Source organism: Nyctereutes procyonoides, unplaced genomic scaffold, assembly GCF_905146905.1.
Source record: "Nyctereutes procyonoides isolate TBG_1078 unplaced genomic scaffold, NYPRO_anot_genome, whole genome shotgun sequence".
Taxonomy (NCBI): Eukaryota; Metazoa; Chordata; class Mammalia; order Carnivora; family Canidae; genus Nyctereutes; species Nyctereutes procyonoides.
This window is the reverse complement of record NW_026575020.1, coordinates 5,105,024-5,127,086: the sequence shown is the minus strand read 5'-3', so window position 1 is coordinate 5,127,086 and position 22,063 is coordinate 5,105,024. Positions and strand designations below refer to the sequence as shown.

At 53.6% G+C, this 22,063-nt stretch overlaps 2 protein-coding genes and 2 non-coding genes across 6 annotated transcripts in view; all 4 read right to left on the bottom strand.

Annotated features, from left to right (window-relative positions):
- Positions 1-11,411, bottom strand: part of PLXDC1 (plexin domain containing 1) — a 61,220-nt gene extending 49,809 nt beyond the window's left edge. Inside the window, exons 1-2 of the mRNA XM_055328980.1 lie at positions 11,143-11,411; positions 3,215-3,393 (exon numbers count right to left, since the gene is read on the bottom strand). Coding sequence (XP_055184955.1) covers positions 3,215-3,393; positions 11,143-11,218 — 255 coding nt within the window. The 5' untranslated portion in view covers positions 11,219-11,411. The remainder of the gene's footprint in view (positions 1-3,214; positions 3,394-11,142) is intronic.
- Positions 11,412-13,280: 1,869 nt separating this feature from the next.
- On the bottom strand, positions 13,281-13,352 carry TRNAC-GCA (transfer RNA cysteine (anticodon GCA)). The gene has a single exon. It is a non-coding gene; the product is annotated as a tRNA-Cys (tRNA).
- Positions 13,353-13,967: 615 nt separating this feature from the next.
- On the bottom strand, positions 13,968-14,039 carry TRNAC-GCA (transfer RNA cysteine (anticodon GCA)). The gene has a single exon. It is a non-coding gene; the product is annotated as a tRNA-Cys (tRNA).
- Positions 14,040-14,708: 669 nt separating this feature from the next.
- ARL5C (ADP ribosylation factor like GTPase 5C) lies at positions 14,709-21,783 on the bottom strand. 3 transcript variants are annotated; one of them, XM_055328498.1, is made up of 6 exons: positions 20,419-20,465; positions 19,724-19,784; positions 18,408-18,555; positions 17,452-17,535; positions 16,791-16,942; positions 14,709-15,545 (listed from the first exon to the last, which is right to left on the bottom strand). In XM_055328498.1, the coding sequence occupies exons 1-6, from the start codon at positions 20,462-20,464 to the stop codon at positions 15,497-15,499; spliced, it is 540 nt and encodes a 179-aa protein (XP_055184473.1). In that variant the 5' UTR covers position 20,465; the 3' UTR covers positions 14,709-15,496. The 3 variants fall into 3 exon arrangements, with proteins under 3 accessions (XP_055184473.1, XP_055184483.1, XP_055184463.1); XM_055328508.1 differs by lacking the exons at positions 14,709-15,545; positions 20,419-20,465 and adding an exon at positions 21,698-21,783 and having other exon boundaries at positions 16,604-16,942; XM_055328488.1 differs by lacking the exon at positions 14,709-15,545 and having other exon boundaries at positions 16,604-16,942.
- Positions 21,784-22,063: the final 280 nt, after the last annotated feature.

Here is a 22,063-nt window from a genome sequence, read left to right as displayed (position 1 = left end):
TGTAAATAAAGACAGGATCAGTAATAGTGCCAAGCCATGTCAGAGCCTGAGGTAAAAAGAAAAAGAAGTCATTGAAATGAAGCAGAAAGAGGGAGAGTTCAAAGCATTTATGACCCTGCTCCCTCCCTATGCCTATGTCTCTGCCTCTGTGTGTGTGTGTCTCATGAATAAATAAAAATAAATAAAATCTTTTTTAACTAACTAACTAAATAAATAAAATATCCTAAGACAGGGGCACCTGGGCGACTCAGTCATTTCAGCATCTGCCTTGGCTCAGGGCATGATCCCAGGGTCCTGGGATCCAGCCAGGTGTCTGACTCCTTGCTCAGTGGAGAGGCTGCTTCTCCCTCTCCCTCTGCTATTCCTCCTCCTCCTCCACTCCTGCTTGTGGTTCTCTAACTCTAGCTTTCTGTCAGATAAATAAATAAACTCTTTGGAAAAAATATCCTAGGACAGAAAAGATATCACTTCCATGATACAAGAACACAATGCTTTTTTTCCCTTAAAATGAGAAGAAATCAGAAAATAATAAAGAGCTCTTGGAGATTAAAAATATGAAAGTAGGAAAAAAGATCAGTAACATTAAGAAAATAAGGTTGAGGGAGGCACCTGAGTGGCTCAGTGGTTGAGCGTCTGCCTTTGGCTCAGGTCATGATCCCGGGATCCTGGGATGGAGTCCCACATTGGGCTCCCAAAAGGGAGCCTGCTTCTCCCTCTGCCTATGTCTCTGCCTCTCTCTGTGTCTCTCATAATAAATAAATAAATAAATAAATAAATAAATAAATAAATAAAATCTTTAAAAAAAATGGTTGAGAAAATCTCCCAGAAAAATGGACCACCACCACAAAGGCAAAAGGATGGACAATAGAAGACAGAAGGAAGTTCAAGGGTCAATCCCTCAGATGGACATTTAATCAAAGGGAATTAATAGAAAAAGAAGGATAGTCAGAGAGAAGAATTTCAAAGAAATAAAACAAGAGGACTTTCCAGAACTGGTGAATGCAAGTCCTAGGTTGCAATACTGCATCACACATCCAGCACAGCAGGAGAAAAAAAGAGCTAGAGGCAGGACAAATCACTGCACCTTCAGAATGCTGGGGTTCTACCCTCAAAAGCTTCCAGAATGGGGGGAAAGCAGTTATAAACAAAGAACTAGAGTAGGAATGACATCAAACCTCTCAACAGTGACACTGGAAGCCAGAAGATAATGCCTGCAAACTTCTGAAGGAAAATTATTTTTAATCTAGAATTCTCTATTCAGCCAGACCATCAATCGGTGTGAACATAGAATAAAGGCATCTTCAGACATACGAGCTCTCTAAAGAATTTTCCATGTAACCTTTTTCAAGAAGCTAAACAAACAAGGGGGAGAAGCAGGAAAGAGAAGGCACAGAGTTTCAACCGGAGAGAAAATAGGGCACCCAACAGGAGATAGATATGGGGGTTCCAACCTCAGAGGAGAGAGGGGTCCCATGGTGGACAGGTGGGCGAGTGAGCCAGCAGCCAGCCCAGGTCGGGGCAGGGCCACAGGAGGGAGGTTTCCAAGGCTGGGGGAGGGAAGCAGACAGGTTGGACCACACTAAAAATTCTATTTGAGGCCAGTGGATATATAAAAATATATAGCCAAGGTAAGTAATTAAGAAAATTAAGCAAACGGGGGTTGGGGCAAGGATCCAACTTTTGGAAAACCAAAAATTATACAGGAAAGTAAACAATGATATTTTCCTGCTTGGATGAGTGGCGAACAATATTTACATGATTATCATGATATAAAGCAGAGCATATGGATTTAACAAAAATATTGAGAGTAGGATGACACTCGAGGGAGTATATAAAAGACAAATCTTCATCTACACAACAGTTAGTCAACAGATAATGTCTAAATGAGTTAATCAAAAGGCAACAGCATAAGTAAATTACTTAGAAATATGGTGGTAACCACCAGGAGAAGCAGCCCCCAGGGGCGCCTCCAGAGCAAGGGGCGGGCAGGTGCGGGGGGGGGGGGGGGGGGGGGGGCCGAGGGGCCGGGCTTTCTGCAGAGCTTTGTTCTCCGTCCTCAGCACGATTTGACCTTTTTGACTATCTGCATGCACTTCCTTGAAGTAAAAAGATCGTTCTTGAACATAAAATAAAGGAATGTATGCCAAGAAGCACATCCTGTTGTTGCCTCTTATGTCATAATTTTTCTGCATCCTAGGAATTCAGTCTCAGCTATCGATGCCTACACGTGTGGCCAGGGGCACGCTCACACTTGTGCGGTCACATGCATTCATCACACATACTCAGAGACAGCCCACGGTGACAGACACACAGGCAAGCGTACATAATACACAAAAATTCTCAGACACACGTGCAAACACACGCACACATGGTGACAGATTCACCTACAGACACAGAGGCCCCCATCAGCCTCCTCTAAAGAAAGCCGGTTGGGGGGGCGGGGGCGGGTAGACAACGCTCCTCTGAGCCTTGACCCTGCTGGCCTCCCTTCACCACCACCTCACTACTGCCCCAGGCAGAGGAGACTCTCCCTAATTGCCTTCTCTATTCTGTGCCCTGCCTGGAGGCTAAGCAGCCTGAGCCTCTGCAGCTGTTAACCCTTTGGGGCTACGCAGTTTGTAAATGATGCAGAAATGGGAAGGGGGGGAAGCCCCGGTGGCCCAGCAGTTTAGCGCTGCCTTCGGCCCAGGGTGTGATCCTGGAGACCCAGGATCGAGTCCCATGTTGCATGGAGCCTGCTTCTCCCTCTGCCCGTGTCTCTGCCTCTGTGTGTGTGTGTGTGTGTTTCATGAATAAATAAATAAATAAAATCTTTTGTTTTTAAATAAAATCTTTAAAAACAAAAAAGAAATGGGAAGGGGAGAAGGATCTGAGCTGGCAGCTGGATGTGACTCATAAGGCCACCTTCATCTTAGCAGAGGCCTCAGGCAGTGTCAGGAACCCTGTGCACATGGTGTGCATCCTCAGGCGAGTCACTTTACCTCTCTGGGTTCACAAAAGGGTAGGCAATCTATGAAGCTCAGAGATGCAAAGATTTTATGCTCCAAGGCTGGGCCCTGCTCTCATCCCCTCCCCTGGGATCCACCTCTCCATGCTGACATCCAAGGACTATCCCAAAGGATATGTGATTTATGCCTCTGGCAAGTACACATAGGGCACCTGGGGGGTCCCCCACCGCCACTTCCCTCCCCTTCCACGTTCCCCCAGCACTCACCACCACCCTGGTCCTGTTATCTGGCAGTGTGTCAATGGCCAGGGTGCCCCCACCCGGGTCTTGGCTCAGCTGGGTCCTGTCCAACTCCGACACCTGCCCAGGGCTCTCCCGGGCTCTCCGACTCCAGCCCTGTGTGGACCCCTTGGCAGCCGATCCAGAGCCTCGGCCTGCATCCTGACCTGGGAAAAGGAGACAGAAAACCGAGTGCCAGCAGTCAGACCAGAGGTCCAAGGAGAGGACCGGCCCACTTACTCAGCAGAGGCCCCAACACTGTGCCATCACTGAATACCTGCCCGGGCAGGAGATACCCCGCAGGCACTGAGAGCCACGGCTAGCTCCATGCCACACACTCTGCACACAGCACACCTTTCGTCCCTCACCCCACCCTTCGCAGCAGATATGATACTTCCATTTTGCAGACGGGAATCAGAGGCTCACAGAGGTTACAGAACCTCACACACGTTAAGGATGGAGATAACTTCTGAACCTCCAAAGGGGTAATTCTTCTCAACCTCTGCTGCACACTAAAATCACTGGCGGAACTGTAAAAATTCCTTGTCTGGGTCCCACCCCAAAGGTTCTGATATAATTGTTCTGTGGTGTGGCCCGGGCATTAGGAGGCTTAAATGATCCCCAGGGGAGCTTTTGAGAAGCCCTGAACCAAACTCTGTAGACAAGGGTGAGAACCACTTGCTCTGGAACATTCCTAACCAGTTCCTTATTTCTTAACCAGAAATGGCACATAATCTCACCTTCCAGGGGACTCCAGGGACTAGAAGCCAGAAAGTAGAGTTCTTTTTAGTTCAGGGCTTCCCAACATTAGCACTATCAACATTCTGGACTGGAGAGTTCTTTGTTGTGGGGGCTATTCTGAGCATCACAGTCATGTCCAGCAGCACCCTGGCCTCTGCCCACTAGATGCTAATAGCATCTCTTCCCAGATTGTGACAGTCGAAGATGTCTCCATTGATGCGGACCACTGTTTAGCCCTGTGACTACCTGCAAGCCCTTGGGTGAGTCCCTTTCTCCATAAAATATGGAACTTAGCCACCATCAAGGATGGCAAATAGGTTTCATCTCAAAAGTCATCTCCAATCGATTAGTGACAGCTAGGAGCACTCTAATTGAGACAAACTCGGAAGCTCCATCTGTGTGCAGCAGGAAAGATTGTCATGATCAATTAACAATGTCTGCCAGGGCAGGGGATTGGAAAACGGCTGCACACAGGCCATTTAGCAGCCATTCCTAGACTCACTGTTCTCTTCTGTCTCCTTTAGGTCATTAAATATATTCTAAATGTCAGAGAACCAGGCTTTGCCTTTTGAGAAAGATTTGTGTCTCAAAAGATGTGTCTTATATCGTCACTGCAATTGTCACCACTATGATGGACATGTATATGGGACATAGATCACCAGAGATATGGATCTGATATTTCCTGTGATATTCATCAGCTTCAGGCCCACCCTGGGTCACATGTCCTTCTCCACTTCTGCCTGTGCCAACCCCTCCCCAGAGCTCCTGGATGTAACCCTCTCTCCTAGATCCCCCAATGGTATAACTACATGCCTGTCTCCCTGGTAGACCAGTTCCCCCAGGACCCTCCCCACCTTCTGCAAAGGTGTATCCTCAGTGTCTAGCAAACAGTAGATGCTCAATCACTGTACAGTTGAGGACATAATACTGGAGGTAACTCTTGGGAGCCAGCAAGGACAGAGGTTGAGACAAGGCTTGGCCAGCACCAGGCCTGGGGCTGGGGCCAGGACTCTGCTGTGGGGCCCTGGTTTGTCATTAGACATTTTATCCAATTAAGTCATTCTTGGCTGCTGGTGCCTACTGGGCCCTTGCCGGCCCCTTCTCCCTTCTCTGCCCCTAATCGCAACCAGATGCTCTGGAGAAGGTGGGGAGAGGAGCGGTCCTGGGGCCGCTATCCCTAGTTGCCCACTGGCTGAGATGGGCCTGATCCCAGAACTGGGAAGGCAGTTTGCCCACGGCTCAGACCCCAAGCCAGGGCTCTCCTGCCCCTCTTGGGTGGGGCCCACAGCTACCTCTGGAGATTGAACTGCTTGTGCTGGGCTGCAAGCAAGCAGCCCTCGGGCCTGGGCCAGAGCCAGAACAGGAAAGGAACGTGTGCAGAGCAAGTGGAGGAGCTTAACTGGTCTGCAAAGGGATGCCGGGGATTGGCAGGCATCATGATCCTGCAGCTGAGACAGCAGGGTACTTGCAAAGTGGGAGTCCTGGGTCTGAGAAGAGGGCTGGGAAGTGGGGGGCCAACCAGATGTGGGGTCAGGGAAGGTCCACCTGCACCCACAGGCTGTGTGACCTTGGACCCATCCATTTACCTCTCACCCTCCATTTCCTCATCACTAAAATGGGGATGCCAGTCATGCCTATCGCACAGGCTGCCATGACCATGCAGTACAAAACTCAAAATGAGAAGGCTTTATAATCAGAGAGCTCAGGGCCTAGGCCCATGAAGGCAGGCAGGGAAGGGGATGGAGAGGATGGGAGGCTGCCCGGGAATCTGCCCTGCCCTGCCCTAGCCCTGAGTCTGACCCTCTCAAGCCCCACCACATCTGTCTCCCTGCCACCCTTCCCCCTCCCAGTTAGCTACAGGATATCACCCCCTCAGCCTGTGGCAGGAGCCAACACAGCTGCTTGCTCACATGTGTGTGTAGCAGCCCACGTGCCTGTGCACACGGACTTGCCTAAAAGGTCCCAGCCCTCCTCTCCATGTGCGCAAGCGCTCACGCGTGTGTCGCAAAGCCATCCAACCCGCGGCCACTCTGCTCTACTTTCTGTCCTGGGTTAGAGAGCTTCACTTGCTCCGCACCCATTTCACGTCCCCGCAGGTGAGTACACCTGCCTGTGAGTGATGGCCAGAAGTGCCCAAAGCGCTCTCTTGTTCATCTGTCTGCTTGTTCATTCACTCATGGCCCCACGTCGCCTGCCGTCTAGTGGGCCATCACAATAGCAATAGGGAGAATAAAAAATTACAGCTAACTTTTCAAGAATGCTTGCTTGGTGCTAGCACTCTTCCAAATGTTTGAAATCCATTAACTCATTTACTCCCCACAGGAACCCCATGGGATTGGGGTGGGGTTTAGATCTATTGTACAAATTGGGAACTAAGGCGTGAAGGTGTTAAAGAATCTCCCAAGGTCATGCAACTAGGCCATGGCAAGATGTGCACAGGGCACGCTGACTTCAGAGTCTGCTCAGGCCATGGCAAATGCAACACGAGGTGACCGGCAGTCCTAGGCTGTTTCCTAAGGAGCAGGGAAAGCCCAGGGAGGGACTGGAATATAAGATGGGACCACTGGGCCAATCTTGGGAGCTGTACTAGGAGACTATGTCCCCTGGCACGTGGAGGGGCATCCCAGCAGTACGGCCCAGACCCCTCCTTGTGCCACTGCCCTGCTCTAATGCAAGAAGCCACAGGTTGCCTTCAGGAGGTCATGTCGTGCCTGGCCAAACCAGCTTCATCCCACCCACCACCCAAGCTTGTCATTCCTGCCCCACAGCCACCACTCAGTCCAGTAGCTACTGTGGCCTCCACTTTTAACGACCTTGAGACTAGCCCTTGAGCTAGTCTCCCACATACCTGCCAGGGCATCCTTTCTAGAGGACGAACTTGATTCCATCTCTCCAGTGCTTCCAGCTCACCACAGCCCTCGAGACTGGATCTCTGCCCTCTCCTCCAGCCTCCGGTCTCCCTAGAGTCCTCCCCGGGACCTAGTCCTGCTCCCTCTGGCCACAGGGCCTCACACATAGGGCTTTTCCAGCCAGGACCATTCTGCTCCAAAATGAACCCTTCTGATGAGTTTTTGCTCATCCCTCAAGTCCCATGAGATGGTACCTCTTCCCAAAGCATCCCCTGACATCTCTCCCCTGTCACCCCAAATGCTACGTGCACCATCCCAGCCCTGATCCTAACATGTAGTTGCTGCCTGCAAATCTGTAGACTCCAGGTACCTGACACAGCACAAATGCTTAGTCAGCACATATGGAGGACAGAGAGAAAGAAGGGAGGGAGGGAGGGAGGGAGGGAAGGGAAAGAGGGAGTCAAAAAGGGGAAAGGAAGGAGGGAGGAGGAGGGAAGGGAAGGAGGAAAGGAAGACAGAGAGGGATGTAGGGAGGGAGGGAGGGAGGGAAGGGAAAGAGGGACTCAAAAAGGGGAGAGGAAGGAGAGAGGAGGAGGGAAGGGAAGGAGGAAAGGAAGACAGAGAGGGATGTAGGGAGGGAGGGGGGGAATCTTCAAAAGCTCAGAGTACTTGAGATCCACAGGCTGAGAAAACCCTTCCCCTGGAGCACAGGCCCGCTAGAAACTGCACTGCAATACCACAGCAATTAAAGAACAGAGGTTTGGAATCATACAAGCTCGAGGATGAACCCTGAATCTACTACTTACTGACTGTGACATTGGACAAATTATGTAATCTCTCTAAGCCTCAGTTTCCTTACCTGTAAAATGGGGGGTCTTTAATAAAATAACATATGCAAAGCACCCAGCAAAGCCCCCCTTCCTTCCCCAGGATTTACATGAGGACTGACTTCCCTAGGGGCTTGAGAGTCCCCAGAGCCTCAGCTGAAATCTTGCATCCCAGTTACAAAGCCCCCAATGGCATCCTCTTGCTGGGGAAACCCACAGAGGTTCCCACCAAGGACACTTCCCTGGGGAGAGCGAGGGAGTCACAGGGAAATGGCAGGAAGGGACACCAAGCAGTCAGAGGAGAAGAGGAGTGGAGAGAAGAGCTTGGCTCTCTATGAGTTTCCCTTCAAGGGAGAGGGAGAGCCCAGGGTTCGTGACCACCTTGGATTCACTCATTCATTCAACACATTCACTGAGACCCTACTGTGTGCCAGGCATTGTGCTGGGTGCTGAGGTAACAACAGTGAACAGGCAGACACAACCCCTGTGCCCATGAAGATTCTAATTGGAAAAGACATGTGAATGAATGAGTGAATGAATGCACTTGATCTTAGCCAAAAGTCCGAGAAGCGATTGAATGAATGAAGAATGTGGCAAATAAGACAAGGCGACACGGTGATGAGTGCTCTAAGGCAAACCAAAGGGTTGGGCTTTGTGGCTACACTGGGCAGAGCCATCAGGGTGGGCCTCTCAGAGGAGGTGGCCCTTGAGCTAACCGAGACCTGGAGGAAGAGAAGCCAGGTACTTGAAGCCTGGGAGGGCTGGGCCTGAGGAGAGTGAGAGCAGGTGCAGGGATGGCGGGAGACATCTGATGGCCACTGTAAAGAGTTCAGATTTTTGTCTCCGTTTGCTTGGAAGTGCCTGGTGGGCAAGAAGGAGGCTGAAAGCAGAATCGTGACTAGAGGGGCCCTGGACACAAGCTGGTCCAAACTCCATTTTATAGAGGAGGAAACCAAGATACCGAGAAAGGAAGAAGCTGCCAGGGTCACCAGGGATTAGTGGTGGGCCTGATCTCCGGCCTCCCAGACCAAAGACATGGCCTCCAGCTGCCTCTTTCTGTCTGTTCCAGGCAGCCCTGGTTCCTCTCGGGCCAGACCTTGCTGCCCCTGCCATACCCATACCCCGTGCATCCTAAGGCCAACTTCCTGTGTGTCTACTTGTCAGCCTCTCAGTGGCCTGTCCTCACCTCCCGACTGTATCTTTGGGTCATTCATCTTTCTCCTGCTCCCATTCTAAAGATGGATGAAGTTTCAAGGCTCCACCAAACCAACCAACCCATCAAGAGGGAGGGGAGACCTCACTTGCGATCCTGAGGCCCTGCAGCCCAGAGAGCTTGGAGCCTTGGGGTTGGATGGCACCCCGTCATATCCTGCTCCCCACTGCGCTTTCACCACCAGGCTCAAGGGCTCCCCCACTGATCTGAGCCAGGCTGTCCCTCCTTAATGGCCTCCCACAGAATGTCCTACTCCCCCATCTCTTCCCAGAAGACACCCCCTCGCCCCCCCCTGCCCCCACCCCCTCCATCCCCCCCCCCTCCACACACACTCTTCCTCCAAACCAGCCAGACCCGGTGAAAAACACCACTGGACTGAGAGTTAGCAGCTGCCCCCTCCACCCCCACCCCCTGCTTCCTAGAGCTTCCCTAAGTCCAACCCATCTCTCCTGCTGCAGAGAAAGTCCTTTTTTTCCTGGCTGAGTCTCTGGCAAAGCTGAGAAGACACGGTGTCCTCTACTTAGAGATTTGATTCAAGTCTCTGCCTGCCCCTTCACTTTCTGGCCTCCCCAGGTGTCTACTACCCCAACCTAATTCTGAAGAGGCAGTCCTAAGCCAGGCCCCAGGCTGGCCACCCACCCACCCCCATGGACACAGGCTCCTGACCTCCCAATTCCCCTTCCCCAAACCTCTCCGTGGTTCTTCCAATTTAGTCTGGGGCCCAGAGCCCTCCCTCATCATCCCAGTCACATTCTGAGTTCAAAAGATCTCACCAGGTTTGGGGCTGCAAAGGACCTCAAAAACTGACCTGTCCCACCTCTTCCTTTATATATATATATTTTTGAATGACCAGTTACCCACATATATTAACACAAATCTGAAAAGGAAAGACAACCAAAAAAATCTCTCATAATCTCACCACCAAGAGTCAAAGATTTTGCTCACAGCCTCACTTTCTAAGTAGAGAAATAGGCCCAGAGAAGGAAAGTAACTTGCTCAAGGTCACACAGCAAGTGAGATGCCGGGACAGGAAGCTAAGTCTCCAGCCCTTCTCTGTGTGGTCTACCTGAAAACTGGTGCTTCTGTACCAGCAGCCTCTTGCCACACCAACTTCCATTGCTCTCTGCCCACATTTCCACCCTCAGCACTCTTCCCTACCCTCCTCCTCGACAGGGACTCAGGCCTGTCTCAGCTGCATCCATGGACCATTAAAGTCAAGAACGCTGTCACTGATGCTGTGTCTGATGCTAGCACACCCCAGAGACACAGCAGCCCAACTACAGCATCTCCCTGAACAACCCCGTGCCCCTGCTCTATCCCATTTAAAGGACACTTATGTCAGTGAGGCATAATGCTCTATCTTCCCAATTCTGTCAAGAGGCTAGACTGCAAATTACCCACCTCTCCAACCCCTGAGAAGGTCTGGGTGTTTGAGGAGAAAGGAAGGGAATGCAAAATTGCATGCTGAAAAATGGTTCTTTTATGAGAGACTCAAGGTAGACCTAAGAAAGGACTTCCAGGCAGGAGAGATGACTGTGAACGGGTATAGGGGAGAGGAGTGTGCAAATAGGAGCCCTCCGCTTTCCAGAACCAGGGCAGCTAACGGCCAAAGTCCACCAGGAGAGCAGAGCAGTAGTGACAGGAGGAGGTTCCTGGAGACTGGGGAATGGGGGAGCTGCAAGTTGCTTCTTCCTGAGCCCAGGACTATTCTCCAGGCTCCAAACAGGGAGAGGAAGGCAGTAGGACGGCTGCTACAGAGCTTCCTCTGGGAGAGATGCTGGGTCTCCACCACCCCCTGGCTGCTCCCACCCAGCCCCTAAATCAGAAACGGACTCAGATCCAACCTGGGTCAGCTTGGGGCTGGGGTGGAGAGCCGGATGGAAGGGAAGAGGAGGCAAAGCTGGGGCAGGGGGCACCCCAGATTCCCCATCTCATCAGAATTCAGCCTCCCTCAGTGCGGCCAGGGGTCCCTATGACTCCCCCACCGTCCTGTCTGGAGCCAGAGCCCACTGCCATGTGTAGCCCCCTCTACTGGGGTCCCTCCAGTGTCCTTCCAGGAGGAAAGGAGGAGTGGGGGGCGTCAGGGACCCATGCCTCCAGCCTCACTCGCACACCCCATGTGTTTAAGAAAGTGGGTCCCTGTCCACCTGCCACAGCCCACGGAGCTCCTGGCCCTCGGCGGAGTCCCCGCGGCCCCCCCACCCGGCCGGACATCGCCAGCCCGCGGGGACTTGCCCTGTGCCCACGCCCGCCCCGGCCCGCCCCGACCCACCCGGCCGGTCCTACCTGCTCCGGGCGGGGGGCTCAGCGCCCGGGCCGCCTCCCTGAGCACCAGCACCGCGAGCCACAGCTCTGCCCGCATGGTGGGCGCCAGGACGCCCCGGCCGCTGCGGCCCCGGCCCCCGCCAGGCAGGCGCCCGGCTCGGGCGGCGCGGTCCCCGGGGCTGGCGCGCCGAGGGCTGGGCGGCGAGGAGGCGGCGAGCGAGCGGAGCGGCGGCCTCCCGGAGCGCGGACGGGGACGGGGACGGGGACGGGGACGGAGACGGGGACCGGGACCGGGAGGGGGCGGGGCGGGGCGGGGGCGCGGCGCCTCCCGAGCGCTCCCCGAGTCTTCCCCGGCCCTCCCAGCCCTCCCGGAGCGCTCCCCCGGGCGGGAGTGGTGCAGGGGGGGGGGAGCTGGGGGCGGAGTAGGGCAGCGGGCGGGTGGCCCCCACCCCGCACCTCAGCTCCTGCCTCCCTTCCCTTCCCCTCCCCTCCCCTCCCCTCCCCTCCCCTCCCCCACCCCCTGGGAAACCGCGGACTCGAGACGCGGGTGGGAGGGGAGAGCCTCCCCCGGTCCAGGCAGGCGCCCTTTCCCGGGGCGCTGGACTCCCGCCCTACCGCACCCCTGCCCCCCGGGTCTCCCCGGCTTCCCGACTTTCTGGGCTGTTCCTCAGAGTTCTGGGGGCTTGTGATGCCCATCCTCACCCCTGGAACGTCCCCTAGCCGCAGAGACACCCCACCACCGCCCAGCTTCTCTCGCCGACAGAGGCCCGAATTCCACTCTCCTCCCCAGGACTCTTCTCCCTTTTTCCCCGTCACGCCCCCCCAGCCCCCCACTCCCCGTTTCCAGCACCATCTTGCCCACCAGCCTAACGGGGGGGGGAGGGGGCCTGGCTTACCCCTACTTTAAAACAGCCCGGACCTCCCCTCACCCCCAGAAGGTAACGGAGACCACCCTTCTCTCTGGGGACCCCAGGCCTGCTCAGGGTCCCAATCAATCCTCAAAACCAGCTCCAGAACAAGAAGCCGTCTCACCCCACCTGCCACCACCTTATGACAGCCTCTGGGGAGAGATCACCTTTTTTTTTTTTTTTTTCCCTTTTCTTCCAGGACAGAATAAAAATACCCGCAATTTAGATTTAATAGACGGCAGGGAATCAGGTCAGGACACAGAGGTGCCTGTTCCCCGCCGCTCCCCACCACCACCACCCCTCCCGCCCCCGACCTACTTCGTGCGATGACAAGGAGCTGGGAGCCCTGGAGGGTGGGAGTGTGAGGGGTGAGGGGCACTTGGTTTCTCAGGGGCTGGGGCCTAAGGACTGGACAGTTGCAGGCAGGTAGCGGATGGACGCTGAGAGCCCTCGAGGGAATTCCCCAGGAAGAGGGACCCGGGCGGGTACAGAAGAAGGAACAGTGTGGGCTGGGTGGGTGGGTGGGGGGGTGGGGAGTTCCCTGACACTGGGGACAAAGACAGGACCTGAGAAGGGAAACAAGAACTAAAGACTCCTCAATCTCTCAGAATCCCAGCTCCTCCTTCCTCTAGATCCAGGAACGACATCCTCCAGCCCTAAACGCTAAGTCCTTTACAACGGGACAAGGCAAGGCCGGTCTGTAAGTTCTTCCTGGTGTCTAATTCAAATCCCGATTTTGCCGACTCTCTACTAGGAAGAGGCCTCCGCCTCCAGCTGCGGCTTCTTGCTGCCCTCTAGCGGCCACGTGGCGAGCCGCGGGCTGGTTTGCAAGGTCTCTTTAAGGGCTCAGATTGAAAACAGCAGCTTGGAAATAATTCGAAGAGAGTGACGTGTGAATTTTTTTTTTTTAACGTGAGCCTCTAGAACTTGAGTGTACATCAGAATCACCTGGATGGCTTATACACATTTCTAGGCGTCACCCCCGAGTCTGATTCAATACTTCTAGGAAGAAGCCGAGAATCTGCATTTCTAACACGTTCCCAGGTGGTGGTGCTCGTCCTGGGATCACATTTCAAGAGCCATTGCTTGAGAATTCCTGCTTCTTGCACTCTCGTCTTTCGTGCACCAGTTGTCGTCTGCCCAAAAGAGAGGTGGCGAAGGCAGCGTCTACATAAAGTATTGGAGGGGGGAAAATTTCACGGAGACAAAGAACGTGTAGCCCAGGCAGGGAAAACTGAAAAACTCTTGCCAAGGGGGCACCCGGATTTGAACCGGGGACCTCTTGATCTGCAGTCAAATGCTCTACCACTGAGCTATACCCCCTCCGCTGACGTCTGGCTGTAGTAGCTTCTTAGTGCTATAGCGCGCAGGCGCCGTGCCCGAGCTTCTCAAAAGAAAGGTTTGATGTTTACAAAAGCTGGAAATTATATGAATCTCAAAACATTACTCGCCGGGACACAGAACTTGTTTCCCGAAGCTCTGGACTACAGATCTCTACTGACGGTGTAAGCAAAACGCAGTTTGGAAATGTGGGAGGGGAAATCCCTCGAGATCCTTCGCGATCCCTGGTTTCGGGGACATTCCCTGTGCCGAGGTCCCCCTCTCCTGCCCCGTCGGAGCCCCGGTATTGCTTCTTGGCGCCCCTCTCTCCGTCCTGCACTCTCAGGCAGGCTTCTCTGCGCCTTCCTTCCCCGGCCCTCGGCCCCAGCGCTGCCGGAGTCCACCCGGGCTTAACCCGGAGCTCCTCGCTCTCGCGCTGCTTCCCACCTGGAAACACACACGCGGGCGGAGCGCGTGGTTCTGCGGGGCCAAGACTCCATCCTCGCCTGTCTGCAAAAGGGGGTAGCAGGGCCCGAGGTGACACCCCCTCGTCCCTGCCAGGGCACTTTGAGAGATGGACCGAAGGACAAAGAAAAACAGGAAAAGGCCAACAAGGAGAGGGGGCACCCGGATTTGAACCGGGGACCTCTTGATCTGCAGTCAAATGCTCTACCACTGAGCTATACCCCCAGCACGCTGACTGCTCCTTATTAGAATGAATTTCTGTAGTGTAAGGGAATATTAAATTGCATTTTTATCTGAGGTCTGTATCAAAGCGACCTAATGAAAAGAACCAAGAATCTGAATAGAAATGGCTAGAATTGCAGAGTTCTTTCTCCACCCTGATGCCTCCGGAAAACCACAGGATTGAGAAATCCTGGGCCTTCTACAACCGTGTCCAGACTGTCCCCAAGATATCTACCGCCTGACTTGGGAAGGAGAGAAACCCATGGACTCCAGGACCATCTCAGGTCTAATGGGGTAACAGCACTGCTCCATGTGTACAGATGGACAGCCTGGGTTTCCATCCTGTCTCCAGCTCTACCTAGATTGGACTCCTGGGTCTCTAATTCCTAAGGGCTCCTCCTCCCCTCCTCCAGGAGTCCGCATCAAACCACTCGCACCCTTGGACCCAGGTGGAGCCAAAAGATCCCAGCCTGGCAAACCAGCAGTCAATTACCTGGCAGAGGGTGGTAAAGCCCAGGACCGAAGAGCCAGCCAGTCCCCTGGCCAGATGGACTCTTGAGGCGCTACCCCCTCCATTTCCAAGGAGGATTTCCCCTTACCTGAGAGCCCTGTACAAAAACCAAAAGCCAGTTTGAAGCACAGATAGAAGAAGCAGGCAGAAATAAGAAGTGAGCAGTTTTCAATGGCATTTATTACACTTGTATTAAAAAACTCTAAAACAATGAAAAAATCATTACAAAAGACCATCGAGACAGGCACACTGTGGAAATTGAAGACGTTTGGGAGGCGTGGGATTCACACTGGAAGGACTGGAGGGCATAGGATGGGACGGCTCACCACTCAAAAGCTGTGGTCAGAGCCAGCATCTCAGAGGGAACAGAAAGGCAAGGAAGAGTGGAACTCCCCAAAGTGCAAGGGACTATTCTGCCTGGGATGTCCCATCCTTCTCCTTCTCCCTTCCCACCAGTGTTTGGCTCTCCCCTCCTTCCCCTGAGCCTGTCCTTTCACCTTTCTGGAATCTCCTTTGCTCAAAGATGGCTAAGGGGCCAGAAAGCTGGGGCAGGAATCAAGGGATGGCGGGGGGTGGTCCCAGGAAATAAAGACCAATTCCAGGTGTCTCTTAACTCTGTCACCCATTTTTTGCCTCGAAGGGGTTGGGGGCTGAGGGGATGGGGCTTCACTTCCCGAACCCTTGATGTGCCCAACAGCTTGCCTGTGCCTCCAAGGACACCTGTTTCCACTGAGTGAAGAGCAGCTCTTCTGCTGTCCCATCTGCAGCAATTCAGGGTGGGCAGCCTAGCCACTCAGTGGCAGGATTGGTTGGACTGTGGCAATCTCACTATCCATTGCTGTCCCAGCAGCCTTCAGAGAATTGTAGAAAAATAATAGTCACTTGGGTCTTCCACCCATGAAGGCCAAGCAAAACCCCCAAAGTTTTTGGTTAGCCTCAGGTCAGGACATCAGTTGGCGGTGGCCTGAGAGTGCATCCACTGGAGCCCCGCAGGCAGCCTGCAGAGAGGAGGGAACACGACAAGGATCAATATATCCTGTGAGGATGATGGCCTCCAAGGCCCAGCCCCAACTCAGAGCTGATTGAGGGGACCACCAAAGTTTCACCCAATCTCCCAATCAACAAATATAAACCGACTGAGTACCCACTATGCATCAGGTCCTATGCTAGGAGCTGGGGTTACTGGTGAAAACACAGACATACCCTCTGGGGCTTACAGTCTAGCAGAGGAGATGGATATAGGTTGGGGCAGGGAATGGCGAGGACACTACGAGAAATGTGTGGGTCCTTGGGCAGACCTGCCTAAAGTCTCCAGACACCTAGGTCCCCAGCCTGCTGTGATCCCACTTGAGAGAGAAGAGGAAAGAGATTTTTTTTTTTTTCCAGGCCTGATTCGAAGCTCTTTCTATGTGATCGTGACCTCACTCCATCACGTCCTTCAGCAGCTACTTTCTTGGTGGCCCCTTCCTGGTACCTTATCTAAAATTGCAACATTTGTCCACATACTTTCAATCTCCCTTTCCTACTTGATCTTTTCCAAGCCTCACCACTTTTTAACTTACTACCAATTCTTCTTAATTGTTTATTGTCTGCTCCCTCCCACTGGCGAGTAAGCTCCATGAGGGCAGGGAGGTTTGTGTTTTGTTTGCTGCTGTTTCTCCAGTGCCTAGAAAAGTTCTTAGCACAAAGTTGGTGCTAGATACATGTTGAATAAATGATACCATTTGCTCTCTCTACAGAAACTCGAAGAGGGAGTAGGATAATCATTTTCCTCCTTACAGATGAGAAAACTCAAGGTTGGAAACAATCAGTGACTTCTGTCTGGAAGACTTGTCCTTCAGGTCTTTCCATGACTGCTCCTCTCCATTCCGGTCTCGGCCCAAAGGTCACCTCCTAATAGAGGTTGTCCCTGACCACCAGGGCTAAATCAGACCCAACCCTGCCCCATCTATCACTTTTAATCCAATCTCACTTCCTTCATGGCACCTCTCAGCACCTAAAATGTTTGTGCTTAGAGAGAGGTGACTCTCCCCCTACTAGAATAAGCCTCCTGAGAGCAGCCACGCTATCTCGCTCACTGCTTACCCACAGTACCTCAGCTGTTAAGTGAGTGCTCAACTGACTTGGCCCAGGAGCTAACAGTGAGCTAGATTCTGACAGGAGAGAAACAGGAGAAGGTTCTGATGGTCAGCTGTTCATTGGTTGGGCCAGACCCTGGAGGTCCAGGTGGGGCAGACACTAACCCTTCCCCGGTGAGGGCACAGCAGCCCTGTATGTGCCATGGGTGGTCTTTTATTGCGCTAAGAGTGAGGAATTGAGAGATCTCCACGGTGGTCATGGAGTTCTTCATATCCTGCTTGTTGGCAAAGATCAGGACCGAAGCGTCTCGCAGAGCCTGTGGACAGAGGAGCCCAGCCCTGGTCAGCCTGCCAGGCCTAGCCTCCCTCCGCCTCCCCCCCACCCCCATGAGTCCTCCCTAGCTCCTCTGCTGTCTCTGCAAGAGAGGCCCATGTCCAGGTAGGAGCGGGATGGGGCAACCACATCCACCAACATCAACACCTCATGGAATGCCTCCCCACCAGCTCATGTGATCTTTACAACAGTCCTATGAGGCAAGAATTTGGTGATCCTCCTCATGTTATACTTGGGGAAACTGAGAGAAGTGAAGGGACTTGTCTGGGGGCCCCAGGGTGGGTGAGAAGTGGGATCACACCTGAACCAGCAGTTCTGGCTTCTGCAATCAACTGTGCTGAGGGCATTATGGCCCTTCATCTAGGATAAACTAGCTGGGGTAGCAGCTCACAGACACTGGGGGATCAGGAAGGAACCTCAGAGAGGCCAAGTGAGTAGGCTGAGGTCACACGGCTAGTCCATCAGGGTCTCTCCCAACCTCAGGGGCCTTACCTCATGGGCCAGCATCTTATGCAGCTCCTCTCGAGTGGTCAGCAGCCGGTCCCGGTCCGTGCTGTCAATCACAAGGATGATGAACTAGCCAGCAGAAGGGAACTGTGAGTGAGTGGTGGGCTTTCTCTCAGATGAAAGGGTCTCCAGCTCGCTGTGATCCCTGACCTCTCATGTTAATTACTTCCTCCATCCAGACAGTGGGGGAACATAGAACAACTCAGATCATGTACGCTAAGCCCTGGGCGTTCATGACTGCATTCAGGTCCCACCACAACCTTGTGCAACTGGGACCAGTATTAACCCCATTTATAAATAAGGAGACGGGGGTGCAGGGCTGTGTGGCTCCCTCAGTTAAGTGTCTGCCTTCAGCTCAGGTCATGAGACCAGGGTCCTGGCATCACCATAAGACCAGGGTCCTGGGATCAAGTCCCGTGTGTCAGGCTCCCTGCTCAATGGAAAGTCTGTTCTCCTTCCAACCTTCCTCCTGCTAGTGATCTCTCTCTCAAATAAATAAAATCTTAAAAAAAAAAAAACTATAAGGAGATGGATTCAGCAAGATGATAGATCTCGCTCTAGGACACACAGGTGGTGAGTAGCAGTGCTGGAATTCACACTCAATCTCCATCTCACTCTAGGAAGAAAACCACTGCAATCTACTGCTGCCCTGGAGACCCAGGACCTACCCCATGCAGCACATCACACAGAAAGCTGCCAGCAAGCAGACAACGCTGCCAAGAGGTATTCAAAAATTTTAACAAAACATTGTGCTGCATTGAGTACTTGAAACATATGCATTAGCTATTGTTTTATTATTTAATATTCACAACAGTTCAGGGAAGTCACTCTTAGAGTCTCTACCTCACAAAGTGGGAGAACCAAGGCTCAGAGAGGTTAAGTGATTGGCTCATGCCACACAGCTACCCTTGAGGCCCCTGTGGCCCCAGTGCTGCACTCACCTCCGTGTTGGAGTAGTATGAGTTCCAGGTAGAGCGCAGAGCCTCCTGTCCCCCTATGTCCCACACGAGGAAGTGTGTCTTTTGCAGAACAATCTCCTCCACGTTGCTACCGATGGTGGGAGATGTATGGATCACTTCATTCATCAGGCTGGGATGGGGGAGAAGACACCAAACACTCAGCTCACCCAGCTCCCAGCTCTGGCCCCTCACCCCTACGCTCTAGAGAGTCAGGCTGCCTCTAACTCAGAACAACTTGGCCAAGGTTGGCCAAGGCTCTGGGCACAGGGAAATGCAGGCAAGAGTGAAACCAAGTCCTAGCCTGGTGTGGAAACCCACCCCCCAGAGGGGAGGCACATTAGAGCAAGTGTCCTCAAACTTTCATATGCAGTTGAATCCCCTGGGAGTCTTGTTAAAATGCAGATTTGGATCTAGTGAGTCTAGGCTGGGGCCCAGTGTCCTGCCTTTCCTACAAGCTTCTGGATGATGCCAGTGCTGTTGGTCTGTGGACCATGCTTGAGTAGCAAAGGATTGGGAAAAGAAGGCAGATACAAGCGAAGGTTATTGGAGAGGTGCTTTCTTTAAAAGAGAAAGCACTCACATATTTATATGTAGGGAGTGCCTCTGGGAGACCTGGGCATCAGGGGGTGGGCGGGAAACTTTTCACTGTATGTGCCTGTAATGTCCAATGTTCTCTGCTTTTCTGGTTTAAAATAAACATTTACATATATTTCTTTTTCAGGAGAAGATTTTCCTAAGTCATCACTTTCTGGAAGCTCCAAGGGGGGAGAGATGCCATCCAGATGGCTATTGAGAAAAACTCCGATGGATAATTACTCAGCCAGATTCTGCTAGATTGGGAGCTACAGAGCTCAGCCAGACTCAAAACTGGCCCTCCCCTTTGGGTTTGAAGAAAGGGAGAAAGTTAAGAGGCAAAGATGGGGTGCAGGAGTCAGAAGGGAGGGACCTGCCGCTAGAGGGAGCCAAGAGCAGGGAGGCAGGAAGAGAAGTCAAGTTTCTGAAAGCTTGGCCTGCAACCGGGTCTGAAAGGGTCCGGGGTGGTGTAGGGTGGATGACAGGGAGCATTGGGGTTGCCCATACCGAGCAGGATTCGAATGCCAGGCGAGGGGCCACAGAACTGAAGGACCATTATGCCAGGAAGATCACACCAGCTTTCCACCCCCATCACTACTCCTGGCTACTGGAAAACCAGGGAACCCAGGGAAGGGCTCCAGTGATTGGTCCAAATGTCTGTCAGTCTGGTGGGAAGATCCAACCGACGCCCCCCACCCCACCCCTTCCATCAGAGAGTCACTTACAACTGGTAGAGAATGGTGGTCTTTCCTGCATTGTCCAGTCCCACGATGATAACCTTGTGTTCTGGAGGCATCCAGGGCGGAAGGGCAAGGTCAGGGCCAAACTCAGTGTCCAAGGGACTGAGTGCCCCACCGGGCTTCCCAGGAAGGAGATGGGTGTTTCCAGAGAGCTAGGAGACCTCTGCCCACTGGACCACATCTGCTGCCCTGCACCCCTCCCCGACAAAACTCCACCAGGACAGGTTTCCTTCCCCGGGGGCGCCGGACGCCCGCGCCACTCCCGGACAGTGGAAATGAGAGCTGCCCCCGCCTCCCTCGCTCCACATTTCCAGAAAAGCGGCTGTCCGAAAGATCCGGGGCGCCCTGGGCTTGCCAAGAGAAGGGGCCCTGGAGGAAGAGCCGAGCGCGAGGTCGCAATCGCAGGAAACCGGCGGCAGCTTTCAGCCAGGAGGACGGAGGCTCGCCCAGCCCTGCGCCCCGGGGTGCCCCGAAGCGCGCCACCGCGAGGAACCGGCGAGGAGTGGACGGGGAGGGGGGCAGGCGAGGGGCAGAGGAGACCGCGGAGTCTGCAAGGAATGTCCACGCAGGACCCTCGGAGCCCGAGGTCCCCCAGCGCATCCGCCCCAACCCCAGATCCGGGGAGCCCCAGGTGGCAGCCGGATGAAAGCGGTCGCTTGAACGCACTGTGCGCCCTTTACCCTGGTTCCCGAAGATGCCCATCAACTTGGCGATCAGTTGTCCCATGGTGCGTCTCAGGCCAGAGAAGGGAAAGACTCAGCGACCCTGGGGGGACCCCGCTCGAGCCAGGGTGCTTGGAACCCCGCCCCCGGGGAGGGCCGAGCGAGTTTTGCCTACCAGATCACAGAAGCCCAGCGAGTCACCTGAGGAACCTGGGAATCCCCTGGGACCCTGGCCCCTCGCAAGTGCTATGAATGTCACAATGACAACGAACTGGCTATTTGTCTAGAGGCCTGGAGGTGCATGGAAAATGGGGTCCAGACTCCACATCTCCTCTTTGCTTGGAGAAAACTCCAGAGGTTCTCTGGGTGAACTGCTCCCACCCCATTACCCCCCATCAAGGAGGCCTAGCACAACGACCCACTCCCAGGGCCCAGCTCTCCCTTCTCCTAGTGTCATGTCTGAGGCACTAGACTGAAGCAAAACTCTACCTTCTGCACTTGCCAGCTGTGTGGAGTAGACGGCTCACTGATCCTCTCTGAACTGAGAGAATGCTCCTACCCGCAACAGGTCTCTAGTGGTTTCACTAGTAGGGGTCTTGTAGGCCACTTCACTCAAGGTGAGTTCCCTTAGGGAAGGGCAGGGTCTCCCTTTGTCTGGTAGGTCCCTTGGTGACAGGCAACTCCTAGGAATAAATCAGTACTGCTTCTATGACTCATTGGCAAACCGACTGCTCAGGCGCAGCTCCCAGACCCCGGGGACGGACAACTGAAGGTATGGATGCAGCCAAAAGAGAGATCTCAACCAGAGACCCTACAGAGGGGGTACCGGATGCCATGAGCCAGCAGAAGAGAACATGAGCCAAGAGAGAGCCAGGCTGGAGGAGGGGACTCTCGTGAATTTCCTTCTTTGTTTAAACTGGGAAAAAACCAGAAAACGAAAAGAGAAGTGAAAAGGCAAGCCAACCTCAGGCTGAAGGGGCAGTTTAGGAGAAGCCAGTTATCACATGGAACAATCAACTCCTTCTGCCCCACTGCCATGGCCCACCTACTGTGCTCCTCTCCACCAAGGGAACAACACCTACTCATCTCCGTGCTTCTGCCTCCCTGACTCAGCACAGCCCTATTCACCTTTGTAAAACACAGTCTGTCACTCCACAGCTCACAAACCTTCAATGGTTCCCTAATGCCCACTGGATTCAGATCAGCCACACACACCCCCTTGACATTCAAGAGTTGGTGAACAGCCCCACCTGCCTTTACACGTGATCTTCCACATTCTGCAGCTACTGGTCCTTACCCACAGACGTCCAGCTCCTTCCAATGGTGCTTTTGCTTCTGTGTTTCCTCCACCTGAATGTCTTTCACCTTTTCAGAAAGGATTCCTAAAAGCCTTTAACTCCCTGCCATAAAAGCCACCCACTTCCCCAAGCCCTGGCCTGGTTCTCCAGACAGGTAGGTGGGGCTTTGCTCTACCCTGAGATTGTAGACTGGCCTGCTTCGGCCAATCAGCTGTGAGGCCTGGAGGGTGGGGTTCATGTCTTGTTCGCTTGTGTTCTCCCCTGCACATTCCTGGCCTGGTCCAGTGCCTGGCACACAGTAGGAACGTGTTGCTATTGGGGAGAAGTACAAGGAGTTATGCCATAGCCTGAGAAGTGGTGTTTGG